We start from the raw sequence: 12,628 nt of genomic DNA, 5'->3' as shown, positions 1-12,628 counted from the left end.
CTCCCATTCCAAAGTCACACCATAATGTGGGAGACAGAGGAAGAGCTTTTAAAACTTCCTTGCATTGTGTTTCTACTGATGCTTTGTTGTTGGAGCCTGTGGTAATCCTGCATCTGTGTGAAGGGAAGCTCCCACAGGGTAATTCTCACTCTTTCCCATCAAACCTCTAGTCTCTCAACCCCTCCCTGTCCCTCTCTTTCCTTCTGTCTCTGTCTCCAGACAAACTCTTCCTCTCTATTTAGGCATTTGGCATATTTTCTTCAATGATTCTAGGTTTTTGCAAACATAGTCCCTACCAAAACTCTCAGTCTACAAAAATCTCAGGAGTGAGGAAATATTTAAGGCCAAGCTAACTGCTTCGAATAGGAAAGATGGGTCAAATTATCCTGCCACTTCAAAAGGTATAGTGCCATAGCTCCAATATTTGCCATTTAGATAAATTACAATAGACTTCAATAGAGAAGGGTAACTTTTGAATCAGGCTCTGCAGAGTCCGCTAACTCAAATGCCTGCGGTAGCCAGGCACGTAATGCAAAATTAATAAAATGAGTTGGCTGTAAGACAAAAGGAAGGGGTGTGGACTGTAAGGTAACTTGAGAGCATGTGTCCTAGATGAAGATAGTTAAATTCAAATGGAAAGAAAACCCCACCACTCCCTAGGACAATGGACATGACTGACTCTCAGCTATATTCAGTCTGTGGGCTACCAGCCTATGACCCCTGAAGCAGGCTTCTGTAGGAGTGGGAAAACAATCTTTTCCTTCTGCCCTTCTAGGTTCCCAGCTGGAGCTCTGTAACAAGAGACAGATCAACAAGAGAAAAGCATTCAAAGTTAATATAAATTTTACATGAAAGGGAAATATTCATAAGGAGTTGTTAAAGCTGAATGTTTTGGTGTTAGCTTTGATGAAGTGTGGAAAGTGGTAGAAAACTGTGATAGGACAAAATGAGATGAGCTGAGGGTGGTAAACCAGGGGAAACTTAGTAAGGTCTGTTCGTTCAGATTCCTCTTGGTGTCCCTCCAACCCTCAGTCTTCAGAGATAAGGATGCACCCTCCCTCTGGGTATAGCAAGGGCATCTCTCACATGAGTGTCTTATGACCTGCCTCGGGGCAGGGGATGGGGAGGTCTGAATCCTAACTGTACCTTGCAATTCCCAGATTGTGTTTCCTTGCATTCCCTTTTTGTGTGTGTGTACGTGTGTGTGTGTGTGTGTGCACACGCACATGCTCATAATCTAAGTGTATTTCTTACCATGCATTATGGTCACAGAAGTTTGAAAGCTGAATGAAATTGAAACAATACCAGATCCCTGCTTTAATGAGCTTAAAATCTATTTAAATTCCATTTTATTTCTTAACTTTGCAGAAAGTAAAAAGATCTTAAAAGATGTAATTGATGTTTTCATTAATTCACCTAAACCATCAACACCATTCAATAGTAAGTATAGTAAAAGAATGAAAATTAAAAGTAAATTTCTAAGATCATTCAATGGTATTCTTTTTCTAAAATATAGTTTGTTTTCCCCTGTATTTTTAATTCCTTAAGTTTTCTTTGCTGTATCAAGATGTTATAATCTGCTTTCTTATTCCTTATCATATTTAATCTGTGCTTTGACTGTAATGAATTATTTAGAATTACATTCCTAGAATATGCTTTCTTAAAGCAAAATAGTTTGTCTCAGTATATGCTCCAGTATAAGGTACACATTTTCTCCCCTGGTGAATCTAATACAATTTTCTCTCACCTCCGATAATTTCCATATGCTTCTTTTTCTCACCTATAGTGAAACGTTAAAAAAAAGTACAAAAAAAAAAAAAAAAAAGGATTTACTGCATGTAATACTAGTAGGTAGGCTAGCAAGAAAGAGAGGCTTTCTAATGCCTAGGAGAGGGTGTGACTGTTTTTCAGAGTATAACAGATTTATATTTTTCAGTTTTCCTTTTGCCAACTAGCTGGGTTCTATTTTTGATATTTGACTTCATTCTAAGAGCTATTTATTATCAAGCTGTTCTTGAAATGCTTTACAGTCTATGAAAGACTGGAGCATGTAGTAGAAAAACCTTTGAGGAGAAATAGTTAATAAATAAAAGCAAACTTCTACAAAATGTTGCAGAAACTCAACTTTTAGCTGGCTAGGGGTATGTTAAATTTTGCTTATTGTTTAAGTGACTTCTGAAAACAGAGCCCACTGACATGTTTTGAAAGCCCTCTAACTCAGAATTCCTTTTGTAATGCATCTACTCTGTGCAGGTTAGGGTGTTAAGTCTAAAAAAGGGCTTTGCCTCAACTTCCTCATCACTTCTCTATTCTTGACATGTTTACAGATTTATTTAAAGAGATTACAACTCTTGATAAGATCAGAAATGATAAGATGCCTATAAATGAGCTGAGGTCCCAACTCCGGAAGGCTAGAATTCTATTAAGCAACAAGACGTTCCAGGAAATTCTGGGTCAAGCATCTATTGATGGTGAGTCCTTTTTAAAAGAACAATCTCTGTTGAAGTCCTAGTTTTACTGTGTGCTTGGGATATGTTTTATATATGTATGTTTTAGATAAACTAGGTCTTAGAAACATAATGAGAATGTAGGCATACTGAGAACAAATTAAAATTAATATTTTTTTACTCTTGGAAATATTTTTAAGAGTCACCCTCTGTCTGGCATCACATTTGTAAAATGTATACATCAATATTTAATTAAGACAAATAATACCGTTAGAATTTTTTCTTGTTTTAAGGGAATAGATTCGTGGTAAAATTATTTTAAATTGATTAGTTTTTATCTGGCTAATTTTCAGACATTAACAAAATTTGTCCCCTCCCCCCCCCCCCCCCCCCCACACACACACACCATTCCCTGTCATGGTTATTTTAATGATGATTATTAATATTGACACCTTGCCATTTTATAATCCTTATACTTTACTTTTTAGAAAATAGTGAAGTAAGTCTCAAACAAATTTTGGAGGCTTTGAACACAAATAAGCCAGCTCCTGAATTTGAAGGTGGGTCATATTTCCCATTGCCTTTTGTTATTATTAAACAGTATTGTGAGCTATAAATGATATTCAAAAGCTGTATATTTTTATAATTAAAAGTACACAGTTTGACATATGCACACACCTATAAATCTGTCATCACAATCAAGGTAATGAACACATCCCTGACCTGCAAAACTGCCTCATGCTCCTTTGTAATCTCTCCTGCCTTTTTCCCATCCTCTTCCTCATCCGTAGGCAACGACTGATCTGCTTTTTGCCAGTATAGATCCATTGGCATTTACCAGACTTTTATAAAATGGGTATATTCTTTTTTGCTAGATGCTTTCATTCAGCATAATTATTTTGAGATTCATCCACGTAGGATGTATCAGCAGTTCATTGTCATTTATTACTGGCATAGCACTCCATTTTGCTGATACACTGAAGTTTGTCTACTTACCTGGTGCGGCTCGTTAGGCTATTTCCAGTTTGGGGCTCTTATAAATAAAGCTGTTATGAACAGTTGTGTACAACAATATTCATCGTATGAATATATGCTTTCCTTTCTCTTGAGTAGTTACCAAAGATTGGCTGGTTCACATGGTAGGTGTATGTTTCACTTTTTAAGAAACTGCCAACTGGTTTCCAGAGTGGCCACACCATTTTACATTTCCACCAGCAGTGTATGAAGAGGTCCAATTCCTCCATATCCTTGGGAGTGCTTGGTGGAGTCAGTCTTTTTAATTTTAATCATTCTAATAAGTGTGTAGTAGTATCTCATTGTGGTTTTAATTTGTGTTTCCTCACTGATTAATGATGTTGAGCATCTTCTCATGTGCTTATTTGTCATCTGTGTATCTTTATAAAGTGTCTGTACAGATCTTTTTTAATGTTGGATGGGGGGGCGCCTGGGTGGCTCAGTCAATTAAGCGTCTGACTTCAGCTCAGGTCATGATCTCACGGTCCGTGAGTTCGAGCCCTGCGTTGGGCTCTGGGCTGATGGCTCGGAGCCTGGAGCCTGCTTCCAGTTCTGTGTCTCCCTCTCTCTCTGCCCCTCCCCCGTTCATGCTCTGTCTCTCTCTGTCTCAAAAATAAATAAACGTTAAAAAAAAATTAAAAAGTTGGATGGGTTTTGGGGCGCTTGGGTGGCTCAGTCGGTTAAGCGTCCGACTCGGCTCAGGTCATGATCTCACGGTTCGTGAGTTCAAGCCCTGCGTCAGGCTCTGTGCTGACAGCTCAGAACCTGGAGCCTGTTTCGGATTCTGTGTCTCCCTCTCTCTCTCTGACCCTTCCCTGTTCATGCTCTGTCTCTCTCTGTCTCAAAAATAAATAAACGTTAAAAAAAAATAAAAAAAAATAAAGTTGGATGGGTTTTTTTGTATTTCTGTTTGTATTCTGGATACATGTCCTTTATGAGATATATACTTAGCAAATATTTTCTCCGAGTCTTCTACTGAGCACATTTTTCTCTGAGTGTCTTCATTTTCTTAAGTGTCAAGAGCATTAGTTTTAATTTTGATGAAGTCCAGTTAATTAGTTTTTTTTTTCTTTTATATATTGTGCTTTTGGTGTCACATGTATGAAATCTTTGCCTCACCCAAGGTTACAAATGTTTTATTATATTTTCTTCTAAAAGTATTATGGGTTTTGGTTTTGCATTAAAAAATATTTTTTTAATATTTTTATTTATTTTTGAGAGAGAGAGAGAGAGAGAGAGAGAGAGAGAGAGAGAAAGCACAAGTGGGGGAGGGGCAGAGAGAGAGGGCGACAGAATCCAAAGCAAGACTCCAGGCTCTGAGCTATCAGCACAGAGCCTGAGGCGGGCTCAAACTCACGGGGAGATCATGACCTGAGCTGAAGTCGGATGCTTAACTTACTGAGCCACCCTGGCACCTCTGGTTTTGTATTTTAGCTCTGTGATCTATTTTGAGTTAATCTTTATATGTGGAATAAAGTATGGATCAGAGTTCCTTTTTGTTTTGTTTTGTTTTTGCATATGGACCTTCATTTGTTCCAGCACCACTGTTGAAAAGATTGTATTTTCTCTATACTTTCTATACGGAAATTCCTTTGTAGTTTTGTAACAAATAATATAAATATACATATATATTTATTTCCTGGATTCTCTCTTCTGTTCTATTAATCTTTGTCAGTTTTTTTTTTTTTTTTCAACGTTTTTTATTTATTTTTGGGACAGAGAGAGACAGAGCATGAATGGGGGAGGGGCAGAGAGAGAGGGAGACACAGAATCGGAAACAGGCTCCAGGCTCCGAGCCATCAGCCCAGAGCCTGACGCGGGGCTGGAACTCACGGACCGTGAGATCGTGACCTGGCTGAAGTCGGACGCTTAACCGACTGCGCCACCCAGGCGCCCCTCTTTGTCAGTTTTTACACAAACCACATTGTCTGACTGCTGTTGCTTTGCAATAAACATTGAAACCATTCAGGTAGTATTGGCCCTCTAACTTTGTTCTACTTTTAAAAAGTTGTTTTGACTGGGGCACCTGGGTGGTTCAGTCAGTTGAACGTCCGACTTCAGCTCAGGTCATGATCTCATGGTTCGTGGGTTTGAGCCCCATGTCAGGCTCTGTGCTGACAGCTCAGAGCCTGGAGCCTGCTTCGGATTCTGTGTCTCCCTCTCTCCCTGCCCCTCCCCTGCTTGCTCGCTCGCTCTCTCGCGCTCTCTCTCTCTCAAAAATAAACATTAAAAAAATGTAAAAAAAAAAGTTGTTTTGACTATTCTAGGACTTTTACACTGCCATGTGGATTTTAGAATCAGTTTGTAATGTCTACAAAAAAACCCTGCTGGGATTTATTGGAGAAATAAGGCACTCATGAATTAGGATTTGTTGGAAAATGTCTTATCTAATAATGTCTTACTAAATAGTACAACTCTTTCCTGCAATTCTTTTGAGTACCAGTACTTTGCCTCCTTTTAAATATTCTCTTAGATAAACTAGAGATTATAATCCAAACAGTGACCTTGAGTGTACCATGATTTGTGGGAGTCATTGAAAAGGCAGACAGAGGCTTGGCTCTAATCCTAAGGACCCCATTTAGAAGGGAAAATCCCTAGAGGTTTTAGATAAGAGCTGGGAATGGGGCACCTTAATACTCCCACACTCCTTGGCGGACTTCTAATAATAGAGTGAAAGTTATGAAGAATATGCAAAAAATGAAAGCAGTAGCAAAATAAGCAGAAGAAAATTCAGGACTAATATTTTTATACTCTGAAATTTGGGCTATTTCATATAGACAGAAGTAAGCCCCAAATTCTGTCTCATGCATATACAATGAAACATTTCCCTAAAAGATGCAATGGCCTATTTTAACTTTTGAGAAGCTGATACCTTGAGTGTATGATGATTTGTGTAACTCATTGGTAAGGCAGTTAAGTTAAAAAACAAAAACAAAACTGAGTCATCTTAGTTTTTTTAGTTTGAGACAAAAATAACTGAACATCTCAGGGAAATATGCTTGGAATAAAGGGATGTTTGGCTTATTAATTTTGGAATCATAATGATAATATTAATTGAAATATATGACCTATAGAATCCCCCTGTGTTTTCAGGTTTATGTACTGCCCTCCAAACTGTCAACTTGATGAACTGCAACAGAATTCAGATTGGTGACTTGAAAGATGCTTTTGATGACCTCAGTGTTTCTGTAAAGCCTGAAGAACACCAGATGTTAGTGAAAACGCTTGATGTTGATGGTATATATAACTACGTTGACTTTCCAAATAAAGTGATAGCAAATTTTCCATTCCCCTTCCCTATCCTCCATTCATCACTCCCCAATAATTTTTTTCTTTATTATCCTAATGGAAAAAGTACTCTAAGAGAGCGTGTCTACTGAGATCATAGATTTATCTTGACAGAAAAATCTTTGAATAAGATTAATAAGATTTTTTATGACCCATGAAGTATCCTGTGTTGATTCCATCAGAGTGTATCTGTGTGTATGTTTTTAGCATCTTCAGGGAAGGCAAGGTCATTCTCTGTGAAAGCTGTGCTGAAGGGAAACTGCTCTGAGCCAGGAAGAGACTGAGGGAGGACTTTCTCCCCTCTGCAGGAGACATTTGTGGGAGGAGACTGATTGAATCCTAAGAGGTTTCAGAGAAAACAAGGTATAATTTTCAAATTTTGCCAATTATTATGTGGTTCTTTTATTCATTTAAATTCAGTTCCTAAAAGTATTTTCTTTATCCCATTATTAAATGGGTTTAAGCATTGTTTCATTAATCATATTGACTGGAGCCGCTGTACAGCACAACTTATGGGTGCTTGTAAACAGCACCCTTCAGCGTTAGGCAGTGCCTGGCCTGTATGACTATGGGACAGACCTGATCCTGAGTGTCTTTGATATGTAAGGGGTCATGTAATGTGTCAGATAATCGAGTAAATATAAAATATTCATAGGAAGCTTTCAGTCTAGTTGGTGAGGCAAGCTGTAAACAACAAAAGGGTATATAACAATATAAGAGATAAAAGTTTAGTGAATTTACAATGGTATATGGCAGTACTTGAGTAATAGCCAGGGACATAGTGATGTGATGTGTTGTGATTTATAATAAGAAATATATATTTGCCCTTCAACCCCATTCCTGGCACGGAGCTCCTAAAACACTGGCAAATCCCTAAGTGATGAGAACTCTAGGGGCATCTGTTGTTCTAATAGGTGATTCTGGGAAGGCTTCTGGTTTCTAGGTGGGGACTTGTCACCATAAGGATAAGCCATGATTGGAACTTTGGAATTTTCAGCTCTATCCCCCACCCGCATTCTTCAGAAAACGGAGAGGGTCTGGAAATGGAGTGAATCATTGATTATGCCTATGTGAGGAGGTCTCCATAAAATCCTAATAGTATGGGGTTTGGGGAGTTTCCACGTTGGTGAACACATCTACATACCAGAAAGATAACTGACCCAACTCCACAGGGACAGAGCTGCCGTGCTTGGGATGCTCCCAGACCTCCCAGACCCTATGTATCTCTTCATCTGGCTGTTCATTTGTATATTTTATCATATCCTTTAATAAACTGATGAATGTTAAGTATTTCCCTGAGTTCTGTGAACTATTTTAGGAAATAATTGAGTCCAAGGGAGAGAAAGTCATGGGAACCTCCAATTTGTAGCCAAGTTGGACAGAAGTTGTAGGTAACCTGGGGACCTACTACTTGTGATTGGCATCTGCAGTGGAGGGGGAGCAGTCTCATGGGACTGAACCCTTAACCTGTGAGACCTGATGCCATCTCCAGGTAGATAGTGTCAGAATTGCGTTAAATTGTATGACACTCAGTTGGTGTTGCAGAGAATTGCTTGGTGGGAGAAAACCCCCCACATATCTAGTGTCAGAGTGCTGTAAGCGTGGCCGTAGAGTGAGAGTAAAGAAGAAACACAGGAGGAGGACTGAGTTTTTTCCTCCACAAGTGATGATAGTGAGTTGTATGAGAGTTCAGAGGTGAGCTATTTCATTCATTCAATGAAAGTTTATTAAGCACTGTTGCTTGCTAGACACTAAGTATATAAAGATAAAAGAGCTTACAGTCTGTCAAGATGACAAACAACGCGAATTCCAATTGTTAAATACCACGGCAGAGGTAAACAGAGTGTTATGGGAACGTATACAATAGGTACCTAACCCACACAGGGTTGGATAAGGTAGTCAGAGAGGCTGTTTGGAGGAGATGCTGTTGGAGTTGAGTTTTGAAATATGAGTAGGAACTAGCCAAGAATTGCAGGTGCAGGGAAAGGGGCTGAAAGGAGTTAGGAAGGAATGTTCAGTATGTACAAAGTACAGAAGAACAAAGCTCATGGAGAAGCCAAGGAACTCTAAGTAGTCCAGTAGGACTTACAGCATTGGATCTCAGACTGATTTACATCAGAACTACCTAGGAATTTGTTAAAAACCCAGAATATCTGAATCATGGCCAAGGTGTATGTGTGCGTGCGTGCGTGCGTGCGTGCGTGTGTGTGTGTGTGTGTGTTTAACAAGCTTTACAGTTCAGGTTGATGTTTGACTATCAACTTGATGGTGCATAGTGGTGGAAGGAGTGGGAAAAGAAAGAAATGAAGTGGCCATATAGTCAAGAGCAGATCCAGAAGGGCTTTGTTTTTATCTTTGTTGTTCTCTGAGCAACAGAGTTTGAATTTTATCTTGAAGACTCTAGGGAGTCATTGAAGAAGTCAAATTTGAAAAGTGACATGACTAATTTTGCACTTTGTAATGGGCATTATGATAGCAGTGTTAAGAAAGAGCAGAGGGGGGCAAGATTGGAAGCAAGGACACATTTTAGAAGGCATGCAAGAATTCGGGTTAAAAGTAATGAGTGTTGATGTAAGGCATTGGCTCCAGGGATGGGAAGAAGGGAACAGATATGAGTTCTAGGAGGCAGAAATTCTTCATTGTTTGGTTAAGTTAGGGAAGGAAAAGAGAGAGGAATTGAGAATGATTAACAGACTTCTGGTTTGGGAGACATTTCATGGTGATGTCTTTTTTTTTTTTTTTTTTTTAAGTGTATTGATTTATTTTTGAGAGAAAGAGTGTGAGCTGGCTAGGGGCAGAAAGAGAAGGAAAGAGAGAATCCCAAGCAGGCTCCATCCTCTCAGCGCAGAGCTGATGTGGGGCTCAAACTTACGAACCACTAGATCATGACCTGAGCCAAGATCAAGAGTCGGTCACTTAACCGAGTCATCCAGGCACCCAAGTGATGCATTTTAATAAGCTGGGGAATATAGGAGGAGGCTTTAGTGCAAAGATGAATTCAGCTTAGGATATATTGTGTTTGATGAAGGGCATGATGGAGGGAAGAGATTGAAATGAGAATAGATAAATCTAAATTCCTTCACAAAATGCACAAGGCCTTTTTAAATCTAGTTCCCGTTACTGGACCTGTTAAGATTAACCTTTGCCCACAAACTTTCTGACACATTTTTGTAAGGTTTCAAGACACTTACTAGACACAAATAGAATAATTTAAACTAAATCCAAAATTAAAAAACTACTTATAGTTTCCAGAACGCATCATACTCACTTATATACATTTTCCGTATGAGTCTTTCTGTCAACCTTCAAATATGCCGCCAAGTCAGTAAAAATGTAACCTCCTTGAAGCTTTTCTTAATTCATTCAGTTAGATGTGGAAGCCTTTTACATTTCAATAACATGCCATGTTTAGCATCATTGAGACAATTTTGCTTTATAACTGTTTGAGAAAAGTGATATTATTTTGGAGAAATTTCCATGAGAATTATGAGGAGAGGATACATTTTGAGCATTTGGTTACTGATGAAAAATGAATACTTAAACTGTAAGCAAATTAAAAGTATTCTGTGGGGAGAACAGGTTAAATATTTACAGCCATAATACAATGTGAGGTAGGTAGAAAGATCAAATGAGAAACATATGTTTTTGTTTGGGTTTCCACTTCTTACTTTGACCTACATCACAGTATCTCATTTATTTTGCAGGTTCTTCCAGCTAACGGGAAAAATATAAGTACTTGCATATTTCTGAATATACAATATGTACATATTGCTTTAAAAAATTTAACAGGAGGGGGGCGCCTGGGTGGCGCAGTTGGTTAAGCGTCCGACTTCAGCCAGGTCACGATCTCGCGGTCCGTGAGTTCGAGCCCCGCGTTGGGCTCTGGGCTGATGGCTCGGAGCCTGGAGCCTGTTTCCGATTCTGTGTCTCCCTCTCTCTCTGCCCCTTCCCCCGTTCATGCTTTGTCTCTCTCTGTCCCAAAAATAAATAAACGTTGAAAAAAAAAAAAAAATTTAACAGGAGGGGTGCCTGGGAGGCTCAGCATCAGACTTCAGCTCAGACCATGATCTCACCATTTGTGAGTTCGAGCCCCGTGTCGGGCTCTGTGCTGACAGCTCAGAGCCTGGAGCCTGCTTTGAATTCTGTGTCTCCCTATCTCTCTGCCCCTTCCTCCCTCTCTCTCTCTCTCTCTCTCTCTCAGAAATAAAATAAAAACATAAAAAAATTAATAGGAACTACACTACCACTGGGTAGGTGGTCATTTTTAAAGTTTGCCCCCTAGATGAATCTTCAAGTTTCTTGTTTTCAATTGTTTAAAAAGTAAGAAATTGTTAGACAAATAGTCATTGGTTTACATTAAAACTGACTTCTCAGAAATGCTCATTCTTTTAACCAATTAATATGTGAAAACTAATTCCTTTCAGATATATGTTATAAAACCCAAAATAACAGTTTAAACTGAGATGGGAGGGTTGATTTATAATAAAATGATTTTGTTTTAAAAAGAAGATGCAAATTAATCCAGTTATTGCTTGCTTTAGACCTAATTTTGCCTCATCTTAATTTTTCATTCTTTTATTTAAATTTTGTGTTTACCTCTTCTGTCTTCAATATAAAGTAATACACCAGGAAAGAAAGTGGTGAAAATAAGTAAGAGAATATCATAAAAATAATTTGTAATAACATTAGTCAATACTTTTATATATCTAGCGCATCCAATTATCCTAGTTCTTTTTTCTCTGCATCCATTGTGCCAATTGACACTAGACACTTCAAACTAGACTCATACTTAGAGTCTGTGAAAACTTCGTACAGCGTTCATTAAAGAAGGATGTTAATACAACTGTCAAAACCACAGAAAGTTCAGAGCCATGTCGAGTAAGAAGTTGCTGCGGCTGAGGTTAAACAGGTTGTTGCCTGTTTTCTCCTCTATGGTTTTGATGGTTTCCTGGCTCACATTTAGGTCTTTCACCCGCTTTGGGTTTATTTTCGTGTATGGTGTGAGAGAGTGGTCCAGTTTCATTCTTCCGCATGTTACTGTCCAGTTCTCCCAGCACCATTTGCTAAAGAGACTGTCTTTTTTCCATTGGATACTCTTTCCTGCTTCGTCAAAGATTCGTTGGCCATACACTTGGGGGCCGAATTCTAGGTTCTGTATTCTATTCCATTGGTCTATGTGTCTGTTTTTGTGCCAGTACCATACTGTCTTGATGTTTACAGCTTTGTAGTAGAGCCTGAAGTCTGGGATTGTGATGCCTCCTGCTTTGGTTTTCCTGTTCAACATTACTTTGGCTATTCAGGGTCTTGTGTGGTTCCCTACAAATTAAAACATTGTTTGCTCTAGCGCTGAGAAGAATGCTGGTGCAATTTTGATTGGGATTGCCTTGAATGTGTAGATTGCTTTGGGTAGTATCGACATTTTAACAATATTTGTTTTTCCAGTCCATGAGCGTGGAATGTTTTTCCGCTTCTTTGTGTCTTCTTCAAGTTCTTTCGCAAGTTTTCTATAGTTTTCAGCATATAGATCTTTTACATCTTTGGTTAGGTTTATTACTAGGTATTTTATGGTTCTTGGTGCAATTGTAAATGGGGTTGATTTCTTGTTTTCTCTTTCTATTGTTTCATTATTGGTGTATAGAAATGCAACCAATTTCTGTACATTGATTTTATATCCTGTGACTTTACTGAATTCATGTATCAGTTCTAGCAGCTTTTTGGTGGAGTTTTTCGGGTTTTCCACGTAGAGTATCATGTCATCTGCAAAAAGTGAAAGTTTGACTTCTTCTTAGCCAATGTGGGTGCCTTTTATTTCATTTTGTTGTCTGATTGCTTAAGCTAGGACTTCCAACACTCTGTTAAATAACAGTGATGAGAGTTCC

General features: G+C 38.6%; 1 protein-coding gene across 1 annotated transcript in view; it reads left to right on the top strand.

Moving 5' to 3' along the window:
• The window catches only part of LOC144615192 (EF-hand calcium-binding domain-containing protein 13-like), a 28,550-nt gene extending 21,475 nt beyond the window's left edge, over window positions 1–7,075 (top strand). Inside the window, exons 7-10 of the mRNA XM_081794833.1 lie at window positions 1,369–1,440; window positions 2,328–2,471; window positions 2,936–3,007; window positions 6,555–7,075. Coding sequence (XP_081650959.1) covers window positions 1,369–1,440; window positions 2,328–2,471; window positions 2,936–3,007; window positions 6,555–6,841 — 575 coding nt within the window. The 3' untranslated portion in view covers window positions 6,842–7,075. The remainder of the gene's footprint in view (window positions 1–1,368; window positions 1,441–2,327; window positions 2,472–2,935; window positions 3,008–6,554) is intronic.
• Window positions 7,076–12,628: the final 5,553 nt, after the last annotated feature.

The sequence above is a fragment of the Panthera onca genome, assembly GCF_046562875.1.
Source record: "Panthera onca isolate mPanOnc1 chromosome E1 unlocalized genomic scaffold, mPanOnc1 haplotype 2 h2.Chr16_ul_6, whole genome shotgun sequence".
Taxonomy (NCBI): Eukaryota; Metazoa; Chordata; class Mammalia; order Carnivora; family Felidae; genus Panthera; species Panthera onca.
Note: the sequence above shows the minus strand (reverse complement) of the source record. Positions and strands in the feature narration are given on the sequence as shown.